The sequence below is a fragment of the Hemitrygon akajei genome, chromosome 12, assembly GCF_048418815.1.
Source record: "Hemitrygon akajei chromosome 12, sHemAka1.3, whole genome shotgun sequence".
Taxonomy (NCBI): domain Eukaryota; kingdom Metazoa; phylum Chordata; class Chondrichthyes; order Myliobatiformes; family Dasyatidae; genus Hemitrygon; species Hemitrygon akajei.
Genome location: NC_133135.1, coordinates 33,632,044 through 33,649,221, shown reverse-complemented (window position 1 = coordinate 33,649,221; position 17,178 = coordinate 33,632,044). Strand labels below are relative to the sequence as shown.

General features: G+C 40.6%; 1 protein-coding gene across 4 annotated transcripts in view; it reads left to right on the top strand.

Moving 5' to 3' along the window:
* usp24 (ubiquitin specific peptidase 24) overlaps positions 1–17,178 on the top strand; it is a 222,592-nt gene that overhangs the window by 55,111 nt on the left and 150,303 nt on the right. For all 4 annotated transcript variants that reach the window (XM_073062880.1, XM_073062879.1, XM_073062878.1 and 1 more), the window contains 6 exons: positions 503–661; positions 3,510–3,624; positions 5,640–5,743; positions 6,770–6,877; positions 10,621–10,716; positions 10,873–11,034. In XM_073062880.1, the coding sequence (XP_072918981.1) occupies positions 503–661; positions 3,510–3,624; positions 5,640–5,743; positions 6,770–6,877; positions 10,621–10,716; positions 10,873–11,034 (744 nt within the window). The remainder of the gene's footprint in view (positions 1–502; positions 662–3,509; positions 3,625–5,639; positions 5,744–6,769; positions 6,878–10,620; positions 10,717–10,872; positions 11,035–17,178) is intronic.

Genomic DNA, 17,178 nt, shown 5'->3' with positions numbered 1-17,178 from the left:
TCAACTAAAATCAGAATCAGTTTCAGGAAATAAAGACACATGATTTCCAGCATTTGTAAAATCTCGTGTTCATGAGTAAAAACTTTACCTTACTTAACTTCCATCTGATACTTTGTGGCTAGTGGTGTGGGGCTTTCTCAGTCCCATGGAAACTGCATAGGGAAACACAATGAATGAATGTTCCTTTTGTTATCACATTATTAAATGTGTACCTTTGCCACTTTCAGGACAGATACGTTTTGTCCTCCCCCCCCCCCCCCCCCTCCTTTTGTTGTTGCTTTGTGGGAAGTCCAGATGTTCTTTTAGCATGCTCCTAAGAGGCAGATGGTTGAATCTCTAGATTTAACTAGAGATTCAACTTCTGCCCTCAGGAACATGCTAAAAGAACATGTGGCTGCCGTTTTCCTGACAGTTTTCCAAAAGAGTGTTCTTTCTCAGTATTTGCTGGCTTGTCAGGTGTTTGTAAACTGTACAAGTGATTTTAAATTCCTGTCTTCTACAGAGATTGGTGACCATTCCAGAACTTCTTTCTGCTATCAAACTTCTGTGCATGCGCTTTCAGCCTGCGTTGGTAACTGTGGTTGATGACCTCCGATTAGACATTCTCCTACGTATGTTGAAAACTCCTCACTTTAGTGCAAAAATGAACTCATTGAAGGAGGTAAATTAATCTTGTCCAAATATGTTTATCTTTGGCTTTTGGTCTTGTCTATTACTAAACAATGGCTGGAAGTTTGAACCATTGTTCATGGTAATAAATTGATAAGTAATTCAACATTGGTCTTTGGAATTAGTACCTTTCTGTTCATTGCAAACCTTAACTACTATATACAGTATATGGTATTATTGTGCCTATTTGGTGATGACAATACATATATTTTATAAATATATGGCACAGACTGCCAAATATTTGGTCAAGTACAGGAAATTGATAAGTTAAATAATCTATTAAACGGAGGTGTGCCTTGAGATACATTTAGACCATTTAAGATGAGGCTTGGAAAATGCTCTTCGCTGTAAGAGAAAGTGTGCATGGTTTTCTAGATGGGACTTGTCAAATAAGGTATAAATCCCGTGATTTTGAAAGCAGGTTTAGCACAAGAAGTATGAGTTAACAGATTTGTCTTCTCAGTACTTATGCCTTCTAGATTCTGATTTTAGAAACAGAAAACCTACAAGACAATACAGGCCCTTTGGCCACAAAGCTGTGTGAACATGTCCTTACCTTAGAAATTACCTAGGCTTACCCATAGCCCTCTATTTTTCTAAGCTCCATGTACCTGTCCAGGAGTCTTATCTTAAAAGACCCTATTGTATTCTCCCCCACCACCGTCGCTGGCAGCCCATTCCACACACTCACCACTCTCTGCCTAAAAGAACTTACCCCTGACATCTCCTCTGTACCTACTTCCAAGCACCTTAAAACTGTACCCTCTTGCCCGAGCCACTTCGGCCCTGGAAAAAAGCCTTTGACTATCCACACGATCAATGCCTCTCATCATCTTATACACCTCTATCAGTTCACCTCTCATCCTCCATTGCTCCAAGGAGAAAAGGCCGAGTTCACTCAACCTATTCTCATAAGGCATGCTCCCCAATCCAGGTAACATCCTTGCAAATCTCCTCTGCACCCTTCCTATGGTTTCCACATCCTTCCTGTAGTGAGGCAACCAGATCTGAGTACTTTGTGGGGTCTGACCAGGGTCCTATATAGCTGCAACATTACCTCTCGGCTCTAAAACTCATTCCCACAATTGATGAAAGCCAATGCACTGTATGCTTTCTTAACCACAGAGTCAACCTGTGCAGGAGCTTTGAGTGTCCTATGGACTCGAACCCCAAGATCCCTCTGATCCTCCACACTACCAAGAGTCTTGCCATTAATACTATATTCTGCCATCATATTTGACCTACCAAAATGAACCACCTCACAATTATCTGGGTTGAACTCCATCTGCCAATCCTTAGCCCAGTTTTGCATCCTATCAATGTCCTGTTGAAACCTCTGTCAGTCCTCCATACCTTCTACAACACCCCCAACATTTGTGTCATCAGCAGATTTACTAACCCATCCCTCCACTTCCTCATCCAGATCATTTATAAAAATTATGAAGAGTAGGGGTCCCAGAACAGATCCCTGAGGCACACCACTGGTGACTGACCTCCATGCAGAATATGACCTGTCTACAACCACTCTTTGCCTTCCTTGGGCAAGCCAGTTTTGGATCCACAAAGCAATGCCCCCTTGGATCCCATGCCTCCTTACTTTCTCAATAAGCCTTGCATGGGGTACCTTATCAAATATCTTGCTGAAATCCAGATACACTCTCTACCTTCATCAATGTGTTTAGTCACATCCTCAAAAAATTCAATCAGTCTCGTAAGGCATGACCTGCTTTTGAAAAAGCCATGCTGACTATTCCTAATCATATTTTGCCTCTCCAAATGTTCATAAATCCTGCATCTCAGGCTCTTCTCCATCAACTTACCAACTACTGAAGTAAGACTCACTGGTCTATAATTTCCTGGACTATTTCTACTCCCTTTCATGAATAATGGAACAACATCCGCAACCCTCCAGTCCTCCGGAACCTCTCCTGTCCCCATTGATGAATCAAAGATCATCTCCAGAGGCTCAGCAATCTCCTCCCTCGCCTCCCACGGTAGCCTGGGTTACATCTCATCTGGTCCCGGTGACTTATCCAACTTGATGCTTTCCAAAGCTTCAGCACATCCTCTTTCTTAATGTCTATATGCTCAAGCTTTTCAGTCTGCTGTAAGTCATCCCTACAATCATCAAGATCCTTTTCTGTAGTGAATACTGAAGCAAAGTACTCATTAAATACCTCTGCTATCTCCTCCAGTTCTGTACACACTTTTCCACTGTCACACTTGATTGGTCCTATTCTCTGACGTCTTCTCCTCTTGCTCTTCATATATTAATGGAATGCCTTAGGGTTTTCCTTAATCCTGTCTGCCGAGGCCTTCTCATGGCCCCTTCTGGCTCTCCTAATCTCTTTCTTAAGCTCCTTCCTGCTAGCCTTATAAGTTTCTAGGTCTCTATCATTACCTAGTTTTTTGAACCTTTCGTAAGCTCTTCTTTTCTTCAACAGCCTTTGTGTACCACAGTTCTTGTACCAAACCGTCCTTTCCCTGTCTCATTGGAACATACCTATGCAGAACTCCACGCAAATATCCCCTGAACGTTTGCCTCATTTCTTCCGTACATTTCTACATTTTAGTCAACAAAAATAAGTGTTTCTTATTTTATCAATGAGAATCACCGAATTGCCCATTGGTAAATTATTAGAATTTGTACTTCATTGATATTTATGTAGATTAATGCTCACAAACCAGCAGTGGAATCAATATTAAATAACAATGCAGCATGATATTTTTCTGCCTCCTGAGGCACTGTTTAATTTTTGACCCCTTCTATCAACAGGAAAATGTTATTTGGAGAAAATTTTATTCAGAAATGATCTGTTTATTTTTAATTTATCCTTCAGGTTACTAAATTGATTGAGGACAGTACCTTATCAAAGTCTGTGAAGAATGCAATTGATACAGACAGATTATTGGACTGGCTAGTGGAAAACTCTGTACTATCAATAGCACTTGAAGGTACAGTGGATTTATCTGTTTACTATAATGACAAATTAGAGCAGGGATTCCCAACCTGGGGTTCCACAGACTCCTTGGTTAATGGTAGGGGCTCATGGCATAAAAAGGTTAGGAAATCCTGATTTAGAGGGATGATCAACTTTCAGGCACTGCTCCAACTCCAGTTGCTCCAACTACTTAGATCAGTATTGAGACAGTCATTGAAGTTAATTAAACAGCTTTTTAAAAAAAGGATGTTACTTTGAAAGGTACAGATATCTGCATGCATTAACAGTAAGTGGTTTGGAAAATACTGACTGATTCCCTAGATAATAACCATTAATTACAGTTTGTATTCTCAATCAAAAGTAGAAATTTAGAATGGCCACCTTCTGCAGTAAGAATTATACAATGTTGATGTATGGGCATTTTCTAATACAGTAAGATTGTTTATACAAGCATGGATATATTGGCCTGGATTTTGCACTCACTGGTGATCTTACGATGCAAGTGATGATCTTAAAGAAAGCTGCCCACAACAATGTAACAATTCTTTGGCAAACTTGCCCAGTTCAAGTGTCAAGTTGCTGTCTTGTCTCATTTCAAAGAGATCCTTGGCACCCAAAGCCATAATCAGAAATGTCATTGAAGAATCCTCACAGAGAGCAAACCTGACACCACGAGGACATAAATCTTAGATAATGCTGCACAAGTACAAAATTAGCTTTTTTTCACCCATACAAACTCGTGCGGTCAACCCCTAGCCCCAGCTCATACTTTTCCAAATATATTTATCACTGAGGAACAAGTCATTGCTTATAAGAATAGGATAATTAGTTTCCAGATCAATTATGTTAAATGGCTCCCTACTGTGTGCTGTTCAATAGAGAGCAGTCCCCGTCTACATAGCTACTCTTACTGATCTCAAAGATTGTTTGCAAATTTTCAGTATGTTCAGTAGTAATGTATTAGTTAATATAATTTTCTTTAGGTAGTTAAGCATTTTAATATGGTTATTAATGTGTGTTACTGATGTTAGAATGTTAATTATTCTGGGTGCAAAGTAGTTTTGGGTTCAAAGGAGAGGGCCTTGGTGTTACCTGGATTTTTACCCACAGAGAGTCCTTGCAAATGACAAGGATTTAGTTTAGTTCAGTAAAAATCTTAGCACTTGGCATACATTACAATATTTCAGTTAGTTGTTTTAGAAATAATTTTATAAACACCCAAATAAATTTGAGTTGTGATTTAATAAGAGGAGGAGGATGCAATCATTGACAGATCTGTGAATTTTACATCAAATGATGCATTTGTGAAAAATTTCAGTTAGTATCCGTTGCTATGTACAATGGTGTATTATTTTCACACTATAACTGCAGAAAAAATTGCTATTAGGATTTCCCTTCTTAATGGGAAGTTAAAAGGTACTTATTCTTGATAGATTCCTAATTGGTCAGAGCACAGTGGGATCTGAGGAGAAGGCAGGAGATTGAGACTGTGAGGAAAAAATGGGTCAGCCATGATGAAATGGTGGAGCAGACTCGATGGGCCAAATGGCCTAATTCTGATCCTATGTCTTATTATTGTTGTACTTTTTTCATTGCCCCTTGGAAGAAAAAAAAGGGCATTGGATGATGTCTTGTAGCTCCTTCCTCTCTATATGAGGGATTACTATAGTGACAGCCACATCCCACAAAATTGTGCATCTTAGTGACACATGTTGTCACCACAAATGTTCAAAAAATACATGATTTACTTGTTTTGTTTATGGCTGGAGAGCAAGGGTTGAAGTTGCATTCTGATGAAGGGAGTTCCCATAGTACTGTTGCTGGAATTAAAATTCACCTTGAGTAATTGAGTTCCTTTTACTTAGCAACATTCTGAAGGCTATTTGGTGATTGAACTGATACGTGCCTTTCAGTGATAGGAGGATAAATGTGCTTGGTTAGGTGTTGAAGCATTTTTTGGATTTAATCCACTTGAATGTTCTTTTTGTGCCATTTTCAGCAAACCACACTTTTATTCAATTTCTGCAGGAAATATTGATCAAGCACAATACTGTGATAGAATAAAGGGAATAATTGAACTGCTGGGCAGTAAACTCTCTCTTGATGAACTTACCAAGATCTGGCGCATTCAGGTATGGTATGGGATTACTGCAACGCAATGGTAAATTACTGGGCTAGTATTCTTGACAACATGAGAGTTTATAGTTTGAAGAAGTGAGTTTGTCGCTCTGTGGCAGCTGTGGAGTTCAAGTTGTTAATTATGAAATATTTCAATAATGGTTCATGTTGTCAATTGTGACCATGACATTTAGGATTGCTGTAAAATGCCACTTGATTTGCCACTGTCTAGGAAAATTATCGATCAACAGAAATGTTCTTGCAAATATGCTTAATTTATAATGTATGTAAATATAAAACAAGTTGCCATTCTCCATACTGGACAGATTGATTATATCCATTTTACACAGTATGTGATTCATGAGGATGTCTCGCCAACTGAGTTTTAAGATTTAATCTCTAGGAAAATCCAAAAACCGTTAGGTCCTTTGATACACTATTGTTTAGAATTAAACCCAAGAGAAACACTGGCATTTCTGCCCATATGTTGTGGCAAATGCATTTTTGAGAAGATCTATTTCATTTTCACAATAGCCCCAAATCACTGTAAGTAGCCTTAGGGCTTTACTGTCTTTGTTGCAGTGCCCAGATCTCGTGAATAAACTTAAAAAATACTGAGTAGTAAAGGTTACTTATTATTACTTTTAAGTGAGGGAGAGTTTTATTTAGTGCTAAATGTTAAAATTCTAACAATTTAAACATTTTGAAATCATTGTACACAAGTCACATTTTATTACTGAACTTGCTATGTAGAAAAGATTTAAATGATAAATGCAACATACTATGTTTTTATGAAATGTTATTAAAAGTGGCTGAATACATTGGTATTGCTGGAGTTTGCATGCTGAGTTAAATCGAAATGGAATTAGTATGAAAATGCTTAAAATGGTATCATGGTCCTTTTATGCATGCTACTGGTATAAAACTTCAAGGGCAACATGAGCAGAGCAATATATGTAAAGGGCAGTTAATGCATTCAAGTAAGATGCAATGTTACTTGAAAACTAGGTTATTTACAATTTGCTGTGGTTTATATCAAGTCAGGACAATCTTCAACTGTCATTGAAAATATCCATACCATTATTGCTGCTGCTGCCGCCAAGTTCAACTATGATCAACTGAACCATCTCTTTATCTTAATACAGAAGGTAAGTGACCATTGCTATGAGAGGTTATGATCCTTGTCATCTTTCGTGCTACTAGTGTTCATTGCACTAGGTTGCAGCCCCCATTTCCATCCTCTTGGTATCATTTGATTTGTATTCTAACTAAATAAATTCAGAAAATAAATTTTATAGTATTTTGTATAGTATTATTTGGAATCTGTGTGTATGATACTCTCTTGGTTAGTAATTACAATATCATCTTCATGGCTTTTTTGTCATCCTTTTCAAGAGAAAATATAGCAAGTCAGGTAGAAAGCTGAAACAGGACCTCCAGGGTAGTAATCTCTAGATTGCTGCCTGTGCCTTGAGCCAGTGAGGGCAAGAACAGTATGATTTGGCAGGTGAGTGCGTGGCTGAGTAACTGGTGCAGGGAGCAGAGTTTCAGATTTCTGGATCATTGGGATCTCTTCGGGGAAAGGTACTTGTACAAAAAGGACAGGTTACACCTGAACCTGAGGGGTCTGACATCCTTGCGCTCAGGTTTACTAGAGCTGTTGAGGAGGGTTTAAACTAATGATGGGGCTGAGGATGGGCCAGTTGATATACAAGTAGATGCAGTGTGTTGAGAGATGTTGAGGAAGGACAGACAGATAATGGAGCAAAATTGAGGTTAGTGGGATCAGTTGAAGTGTAACATGGGGAAAAATTAAAAAGGCTGATGAGTACAGGACTGAAGGTGTTATATTTGAATTCTCAGAGTATACTGAATAAGGTAGGTGATATTGTAGCACAGTTAGAGATTGGCAGGTATGACATGGTGGGCATCACTGAGTCATGGCTGAAGGAAGATTGTAGTTGGAAGCTTAACATCGATACACATTGTATCGAGAGGACAGGTAGAGAGGCAGGGGGAGTGAAGTGGCTTTGGTTAAAAAAAATTAAATCATATCCTTAGAAAGAGGTGACATAGGATAAGAAGATGCAGATTCCTTGTGAGTAGAGTTAAGAAACTGCAAGATAAAACGACCCCAATAAGAGTTATATCCAGGCCTCCGAATACTAGCCAGGATGTGGGATACAAATTACAATGAGAGATAGAAAAGGCATGTAAAAAGTACAGTTTTATGATAGTCATGGGGGATTTCAATATGCAATATTCAGTATTGGGAAAATCAAGTTGGTATTGGATCCAGGAGAGGAAATTTGTAGAATGCCTACAAGATGGCCGTTTTGAGCAGCTTGTGGTTGAGAATACTAGGGGAAAGGCAATTCTCAATTGGGTGTTGTGTAATGAACCAGATTTGATAAGGGAGCCTAAGGGAAAGGAACCCACAGGAGGCGGTGATCATAATACAATAGAATTCACTCTGCAGTTTGAGGGGTACGCGATAATGTCAGAGGTAGCAGTATTATAGTGGAGTAAAGGAAATTACAGAGGCATGAGAGAGGAGCTGGCCAAAGGTGATTGGCAGGGGACACTCGCAGGGATGATGAAAGGACAGCAATGGCAGAAGTGTCTGGGAGCAATTTGAAAGGCATAGGATAGATACATCCCAAAGATGACAAAGTATTCTAAAGGGAGTATGTGGCTGATAAGGGAAGTCAAAAACAGCAAAAAAGAGGGTATATAAATGTAGCTAAAATTAGTGGGAAGCTAAAGGATTGTGAAGCATTTATAAACAACAGGCAACTAAAAATACCATAAGGAAAGAAAAGATGAAATATGAAAGTAAGCTACCCAGTTATAGAAGATACCAAAAGTCTTTTCAAATACTGTATATAAAGAGTAAATGAGGCGAGAATAGATATCTGACCACTGGAAAATTACACTGGAGAGGTAGTAAGGGTGGTTGTGGCGGGGGGTGGGGGGGGAGAATAAACAAATGTCAGACAAACTTAAGTATTTTGATTTAATCTTCACTGTGGAAGACTCTAGCAGTATCCCAGAAATTGGAGACTGTCAGGGGCAGAAGTGAGTGTAGTTGCTATTACTAAGCAGAGAAGGCCTGAAGGTAAGTCAGTCACTTGGATCAGATGGACTACACTCCAGGATTCTGAAAGAGGTAGCTGAAGTGATTGTGGAGGCATTAGTAATGATCTTCCAAGAATCACTAGATTTTGGAATGGTTCTAGAGGACTGGAAAATTGGAAATGTCACTCCACTCTTTAAGAAGGGAGGGAGGAAGAAGAAAAGAAATTATAGGCCAGTTAGCCTGGCTTCAGTGATTGTGAAACTGTTGGTGTCCATTATTAGGGATGATGCTTTGGGGTACTTGGAGGTACATGATAATATAGGCCAATGCCAGCATGGTTTCCTCAAGGGAGGATCTGACCTGACAAATCTGTTGGAATTATTTGAAGAAATAACAAACAGGATAGACAAAGGAGAATCAGTTGATGTTGGATTTTAAGAAAGCCTTTGACAAGGTGCTACACGTGAGGCTACTTAACAAGTTATGAACCATGGTGTTACAGGAAAGAAGATTTGCTGACTGGCAGTAGGCAAAGAGTGGGAATGAAAGGAGCATTTTCTGGTTGGCTGCCAGTGACTAGTGGTGTTCCACAGGGGTCAGTGTTTGGACCACTTTCTTTTCATGTTGTATGTCAGGGATTTGGATGTTGGAATCTGATGGCTTTGTGGTCAAGTTTGCAGACAACATTAAGGTAAGTGGAGTCTGCAGAAGGACTTAGATTGTGAGAATGGGCAAACAAGTGGCAGATGGAATACAGTGTCAGGAAGTGTATGGTCATGCACTTTGGTAGAACGAATAGAGGCATAGACTATTTTCTAAACGGGGAGAAAATTCAAAAATCAGAGGTGCAAAGGGACTTGGGAGTCCTTGTACAGGATTTGCTAAAGGTTAATTTGCAGGTTGAGTTAGTGGTAAGGAAGGCAAGTGCAATATTAGCAGCCATTTGGAGAGTACTAGAATATAAGAGCAAGGATGCAATGTGAAGGTGTTGGTCAGACCACACTTGCAATACTGTGAGCAGTGCAGCTTTGGGCCCCTTATCTAAGAAAAGATGCACTCGCATTGGAAAGGGTTCAGAGGAGGTTCACAAGATTGATTCCAGGAATTAAAGTGTAAACATACTGTATTAGTAGCATATGATGGCCCTGGCCCGGTACTCACTGGAGTTTAGAAAAATAAGGGGGGAGATGGGGTGTTCTCATTGAAAGGTATTGAATAATGAAAGACCTAGATAGAGTGGATGTTGGTAGGATGTTACTTATAGTAGGTGCGTCTAGGACCAGTGGGCACAGCCTCAGGATAGAGGGATATCCATTTAGAAAAGAGCTGAGGAGGAATTTCTTCAGCTCAAGGGTAGTAAATCTCTGGAATTCATTGCCACAGATGGCTGTGGAGGCCAAGTATTTGAGTACATTTAAAGTGGAGGTTGATAGGTTCTTGATTTAATCAGGTTGTCAAATGTTACGGAGAGAAGACAGGAGAATAGTATTGAAAGAGATAATATATCAGCCATGGTGAATGGCAGAACAGACTTGATGGGCTGAATGGCCTGATTATGCTCCTATGTCTTATGGTCTTATTGAAGAGCAAGTTTGCATCTGCAGTGGAGGGAGATATTTTGTCCATGTTTGAACCGTTTGCTATAAAGTTTTGAAATGAATTATTGAACTGAGAAAATCATAACTGCTTGTCAGTGAGTTTTATTTAGTGAGTAAGGTCTGATCGATCGCACTGTCTGATATTTGCCATTGTTTGCTGATGATTGAGAACTTTTTTAGATCCCTTTGTAAGCTTTCCTTTCTGTTTCTTCAGAGTTGGGAAATAGAGAGTGACCGTATTAGACAAAAACTTCTCAGCCTTATTGGAAAAATTGGTCGTGAAGCACGTTCTGAGAACACCACAGGAAAGGTAGGAATTTGTATTGAAGAACATGTTTGCTGCATCATTTTGATGTTACTTGAGGTTATATTTATAATTGGTGTTGCATCTGTAGAAAACAACTTTTTATTTTCTCATCCTTTCTCATTTCTATGATCCAACACCCTCTTCACCACCTTTCCCAAGGTGCTGGAAGTACTATGGGACCTTGCCCATTTACCAGCACTTCCAACGAACTTGGTCCAGCCGGCACTGGAAGAGCATCTGACTATACTCAGTGAAGCTTATGCAGTAAAGGAGCAAATTAAGCGAAGTTACATTATTAAATGTATAGAAGACATTAAAAAGGTAGGTTAATTTTGAGAAAGAAATATTTTGTATTTAATATTTTGTTTAAACATTTTAAAGAGGAAATGTTATGTAATGGTAAATGAAAATTACATCAAAGAAATTGATTGCTTGGTTCAACTGTTCTGGGTTCCACACATATTAACCCTAAACCCCTGTGTTGTTCTGTTCCTTCATTCCTTTATGTCTTTGAAGCTGTTTTTGTTTTATTATTGTCACAAGTAAAAGTTGAGCCAAACAACCACTTTCTCTGATGTAATCAGCCGCATCCGGTACTTACATCGCTTGGGAGCAAGTTTCTAAACTCTGAGCATCTCTATACTACTTCAGCCCAATTCCACTTCAGTTTTGTTGCTCAACTGAATGAGATGTTTTTAGTATGTTACTGTATGCACAAATTTGTTACAGCAATTTAAGCAGTTTTGACTTACCAAAAATATAGATTTTAAATGTTGCATTGATCCTTTGTGATCCTTGAAGAGGGAAAGCATTGTCTCCCTGGACTAGGGTTACTGAAATGTCTTGTCATACCTATAAATGTATAATAATCAGATACGTGACCAGCATATATTTTGTTGATCAATTTTGCTGGTCATTTAATCAAATAAATGTATTGAACTAACACCAGTTAACATTCTAATGATTGCAGGCCTTCTCAAGTGCTGTTGTAGGGTAATGTAATTGCTGAGCATGTATGTAATTCACAACCACTGACATGGAGTTGGAGTTCACTTTAAGAAGAAGGTCTGACGTGATGACCTAATTACGTGAAGTTTTTTTTATCACGCTTTGTGTTCAGGTTTTAGAGTACAGTAAATGAGTTGTTACGGTTTTTCTTAAACATAAAATTCCTTACACTATTTTATTTGCGAAAACCTACTTTGGTAACCCCGATGCTCTAGGACGATTTCAGAGTTATTGAATATGTTGGCCAATACATTCGCTTTGAAGCTGCCAAAGTTTTAGGAGCAAAATGTTCTTGCTTGATTTGTACATTCTGAGGCCCAGTTCATGCTGTGAGAAATCTCCATTGACAACACCAAGTATTTCTATGTGTGAACATCGTTCAGCAACTCTGTGGCTGCAAGAGTGGTGAGTCTACTTGAGCACCCACCTGAACACAATGAATACCAATCGCTGAAAGCTCACCTTTCGGAGACTTTTGGACTATCAGATTCTGAGCGTTCCAAACAGTTGCTCTCTTTGCCCAGCCTTGATGATGCTAAGCCGTCGGAGCTAATGGACTACATGCTGCTTCTCGTGGGAAATCACCATCCTTGTTTTATTTTTAAAGAAATCTTCATGTAGTAAATGCCTGATCATGTTTTCATAGCCTTCCCTAATGTGCCCTTGAGGGATTATTGGGAGGTTGCTAAAGTGGCTGATAGTCTACACTCAGCCATGCAACGGTGCATAATTCCTCCTCCTTCCCCTGCCTCTAAGTCCAGTCAGCAAGGCCTCCAAACAGACAACATTAGGTCCATGTTTTTACCACACTTACTTTGGTACGAACGCCAGGGAGTGCCGACTGCCTTGCAGCTTCAACAGTGCCAGGACATCAGGACAATCTGGGGTTTGTGAACACCTTGGGTTCCGGCTGCCAGGGATGTCTACTGTTCAATATGGACACCCTTTCAGGGTGACGCTTCCTTTGTGACATGGGTGCTCAAGTGAGTGTGCTGCTGGCATCGCCTATTAATGAGAAGGCAAAAGTGGTGAAGCCTCACTGGAAGCTGCCAACAGCAGCAGGATCCAGACTTCTGGGACACAACGGGTGATGCTGTGCTTTAGCGGACAACATTACACGTTGACTTCCTCCTGACTAAAGTGGCTAGACCTCTGCTCAATGCAGATTTCCGGTGTGTCCAAGGAGTGCTGTCGATCTTAAGAACTGCCGACATGTGGATGTCGAAGACTTTGAGTCGTTGGCCTGCTCCCCTAGTAAGTTCCCCACGATGATTCTGTGATGCTCATGCACCAGTGCGTGTGAGTTTACTACACTGCTCAGCGAATTCCCAAGCATTACCAAGCCCCACATTCCCCATTACAATCACAATACATGGGCTTGAGCACCATATTTCCACAATTGGCCCACCAGTCCATGTCTGCACGTATAGACTGGAGCTGGAAACACTGGCAACCGCAGAGCGTGAGTTTGCCAACATGGAAAGACTTGGCATTATATGCCAGTCAAATAGCAACTGGGCTTCACCCTCCATATGGTCCCTTGTTCGATGGTGGTTTCCACCCATGTGGTACTCACTGATGCCTAAATGGGGTCACCACACCCGATTGTTACCCAGTCTCGTACATCTAAGACTTTTCAGTATGTTTATCCAGAAAGTTAATTTTTCTAAAGTCCATCTAGTTGGGGGTAACCATCAGGTGCATGTGTGCTCAGAGGACATTCCCAAAATGGCTCCAATAACCCCATTTGGCCTCTTTGAGATTCTACATATCCCATTTGTGGTGAAAAATGCAGCACAGCCTTTCCAGTGGCTGAAGGACTCTGCATTAAAATAGGTAGACTTTCTTTTTGTTTGGCTAGATGACATACTTGTTACCAGCGCATCCAAATCGCACACTTTTTGGGCACTTAAGCCAGCATGGATTGATTATTAACCCCGCTAAATGCCTTTTGGGTTCTCAACTACTGATTTTCTTGTTCATCGCTTCTCCACAGAAGGTGTGAAATCCCTCCCATCAAAAGCAGCCGCTATTATGGATTTCCCACTGCCTCACACTACTTAAAAAACCCTACGCGAGTTTTTACGTATGGTGTATTTCTATCACTGCTTCATTCCGCAAGCTGCTGAACTTATGCTCTCCTGTTTAGTGAGCTTAAAGGCAACACCCTAATCACATGCTTGACTGGTCAGCAATGTGACCAGTGCATTTGATGACACCAAACAAGCTCGTTCTAATGTAACCCGACTGGGTTACAATGCACCTATAGCCATTACTACAGGCGCTTCAGACGGTACTGTGGGTGCTGTGCACAAACAGTTGGTTAGAGGTGTGTGGCAGCCCCTCACGTTCAGCCAGCAGCTCTGTCCCCCCGAAAGTAAGTACAGCACATTTGATCATGAGCTTCTTGGTCTCTATCTGGCTGTCCGTCATTTTCATTTTCTTCCAGAGTCCCTATTTCACAGTGTTCGTTGACCACTGCTCCCTCACGCAAGTGATGGCCAAAATATCAGACCCTTGGTTTGCACAGCAGCAACATCACTTAGCCTATATTTCAGAGTTCACAACTGGTATACAACTTATTAAGGAGAAAAATAATGCCATGGCTGATTGTCTCTCACAGCCCACCGCTGAGGCCATATGTATAGGGGTTGACTATGCTGGCATGGCAACAGATGAAGCTACTGACTCAGAGGTTCAGGCTTACTGAATAGGAGTCACAGGCCTGGGGTTGGCTGACATTAAGTTCGGGGAAGCTGGGGTTTCTCACCTTTGTGATGTCTCAACCAGTCGCCCTTGCCCCTTAGTGCTCGCAAATTGGAGGCAGACTTTTCGACTCCATACATAGCCTTTCACATCCGGGCATGAAGACCCCACAGGAAATGGTTGCACTAAAGTTTGTGTGGCTCGGTCTCAAAAAGGATGTGCACGATTGGAGTGCAGCCTTTGTGGAATTCCTTCAGGCAAAAATTAACCATCATGTTCAGGCACCATTGGCACCTTTTGAGGTCCCTGAGCAATGGTTTGACCTTGTCAATGTGGACCTCGTTAGTTCTCTTTTACCCCTCCTGTGGTCTTGCACACCTCCTTACTAGGGTGGACTGTACCACCAGGTGCCATAGATTGTCCCTCTAGCATTGATGGCAGCTGTAGATGTGGCTGGGGCGTACAGCGGCACCAGGGTTGATCAGTTTAGCAAAGCATCTGATATTTCCTCTCACCGCAGTCCCCAATTCATAGGAGACCTCTGGGCTGTGATGGCCCAGAATCTTGGTGATATGCTACATCACACCACAGTCCAATGGCCTACATGGATGGTTTACAGCTGCTCAAAGGCTGCTCTGAGGGCTTCCCTGACGGATGAATACTGGCTCCCGTGCATCCTGCTGGGGTTCAGAACAGCTCCAAAAGAGGACCTGCAGTCATTCATGGCTGAGTTGGTATACGGGCAGCCATTACGAGTGCCTGGTGATTTTATTTCTGACACCATGACTGCCCGGTCGGCTTCTCAACAATGCTCCACCCTCTTTAGTAAATTCAATTCCTTTTCACCTATTCCTACCTCCCTTCATGGCCTTCATCATTCTTGGCTTCCTGTTGACTACAATCCGTCTCGTTTTTGTCCACCATGATTCATACCATCATCCCCTAAGGCCCTTTATGCTGGCCCATTCAGCATTTTGGAATGGAGGGAAGAATTTTATCATAGATTAGAGGCGGAAACCTGAATGTGTTTTGGTAGATAGCCTTAAACCGGCCCACCAAGAGTTGGAGGACTCCACTACCATGCTCCTGCTGTCACGACATAAACCACGTGCGTATCAACACACCTCTATTGCTCCAACCTTGGAACAGCGAGCTCTGGACAGGTTCTAGTGCTAGTTTTAGTGAATTTTTTGGATGGGGGGGCCTGTGTGGTATAATCTAATTGGTGGATATGTGCATAATTCACAACCGTCAACATTGAGTTGGGGTTCACCTTAAGAGGCGAGTCTGACGTGACGATGTAATTATGCAAAGTTTTTACCGTGCTTTGTGTTCACATTTTAGAGTACAATAAATGAGTTGTTCTGGTTTTTATTAAAAGCAAAATGCCTCACATCATCTTATTTGTGAAAACCTACACTCTATTCTAGTGTGACCGCTGAGCTGCTATCCATCTATCCGTTGTAAAATTCTGAACTTTGAATTACCTTAATTGCTATGATGTTCCCTCCACACCTGATTCTCGTATTTCCTGCACCCCCAATCTGTTCTGATTCACTGTTCATAATGATCAGTTAAAATGAGTATATTAGGATTGAAAGAGTCAAAAATTTATTAACAGCAAATTACAATGAGGAATTGTATTAAGAAATATGAAAACATGCTGGTCACTATCTGTTGGTAGAAGGGCAGATAGTTAATAATTGGAATTCTTAGCAGAAAAATCTGAAGTATTTTATCTTTGATGTTATCATAGGACAAGTGTACTTCTATTTAAACTGAAGAAAGAGACAGAGTAATATTGTGCAATAAGTAAATAGGTAAAATTACAGAAGGAAAACCAATCCCTTTTTTTTTATACCTAGAGGCAAATTGGCTTCCTTTAAGAACTGAGGCTGCCATCCAAGAACAATGTGGTGTTAAATTTTGAACACCCTGTTTAGAAAGGATGCAAGTTACTACAAAAATTAGTGTAGTTTCACCAGCATGTTATTACAGATGAAAAATCATTGTGTTGTGTGTATATATTTATCATTATAAATTACTGTGCCTGTATATACAGACGTATCTAAGTGAGTCCACTTATCAGAACAACTATTGCTATAAATTGCTGTTTTAGAGGTACAACAGTAGCGTAGTGGTTAGTGTGATGCCAATGCAGCTCAGGGAGTTGGAGTTCGAAGTTCAATTCTGGTGCCATCTGTAAGAAGTTTGTACATTTTCCCCGTGACCACGTTGGTTTCCTCCCACAGTCCAAAGATGTACTGGCTAGTTGGTTAATTGGTGATTGTAAACTGTCCTGTGATTGGGCTACTGTTAAATAGGTAGGCTGCTGGGCTCATTGGGCTGGAAGGGCCTGTTCAGTGCTGTATCTCTAAATAAGACTGTAATGAACTGTAAACAAACAAAGTCAGTGCGCTCACCTAGTGCCGATAATGGAGTGCATTCATACAATGTATTCAATGATTGCATTCATTTCATTGTAACATTCAAGATGATTGTCAATACTTTCTAAATTCTTCATAATTCCTAACTTGTTGAAGGAGTGAAGTCGTTCCATTTTAACACCTGGCCATTCCTGGCATCTCCAAACCTGAATGCTTGAAACTGCAGTGATCTGACCGCATTATTGCTTATTTCTCACCAACTATCAGTGAGAAAAATCACTGCTTTTTGAACACATACAACTGACGCTATTTAAATATTATTTGCTCTAAGAACAACGAAGTGTCTAATGGCCACACAAGTGTA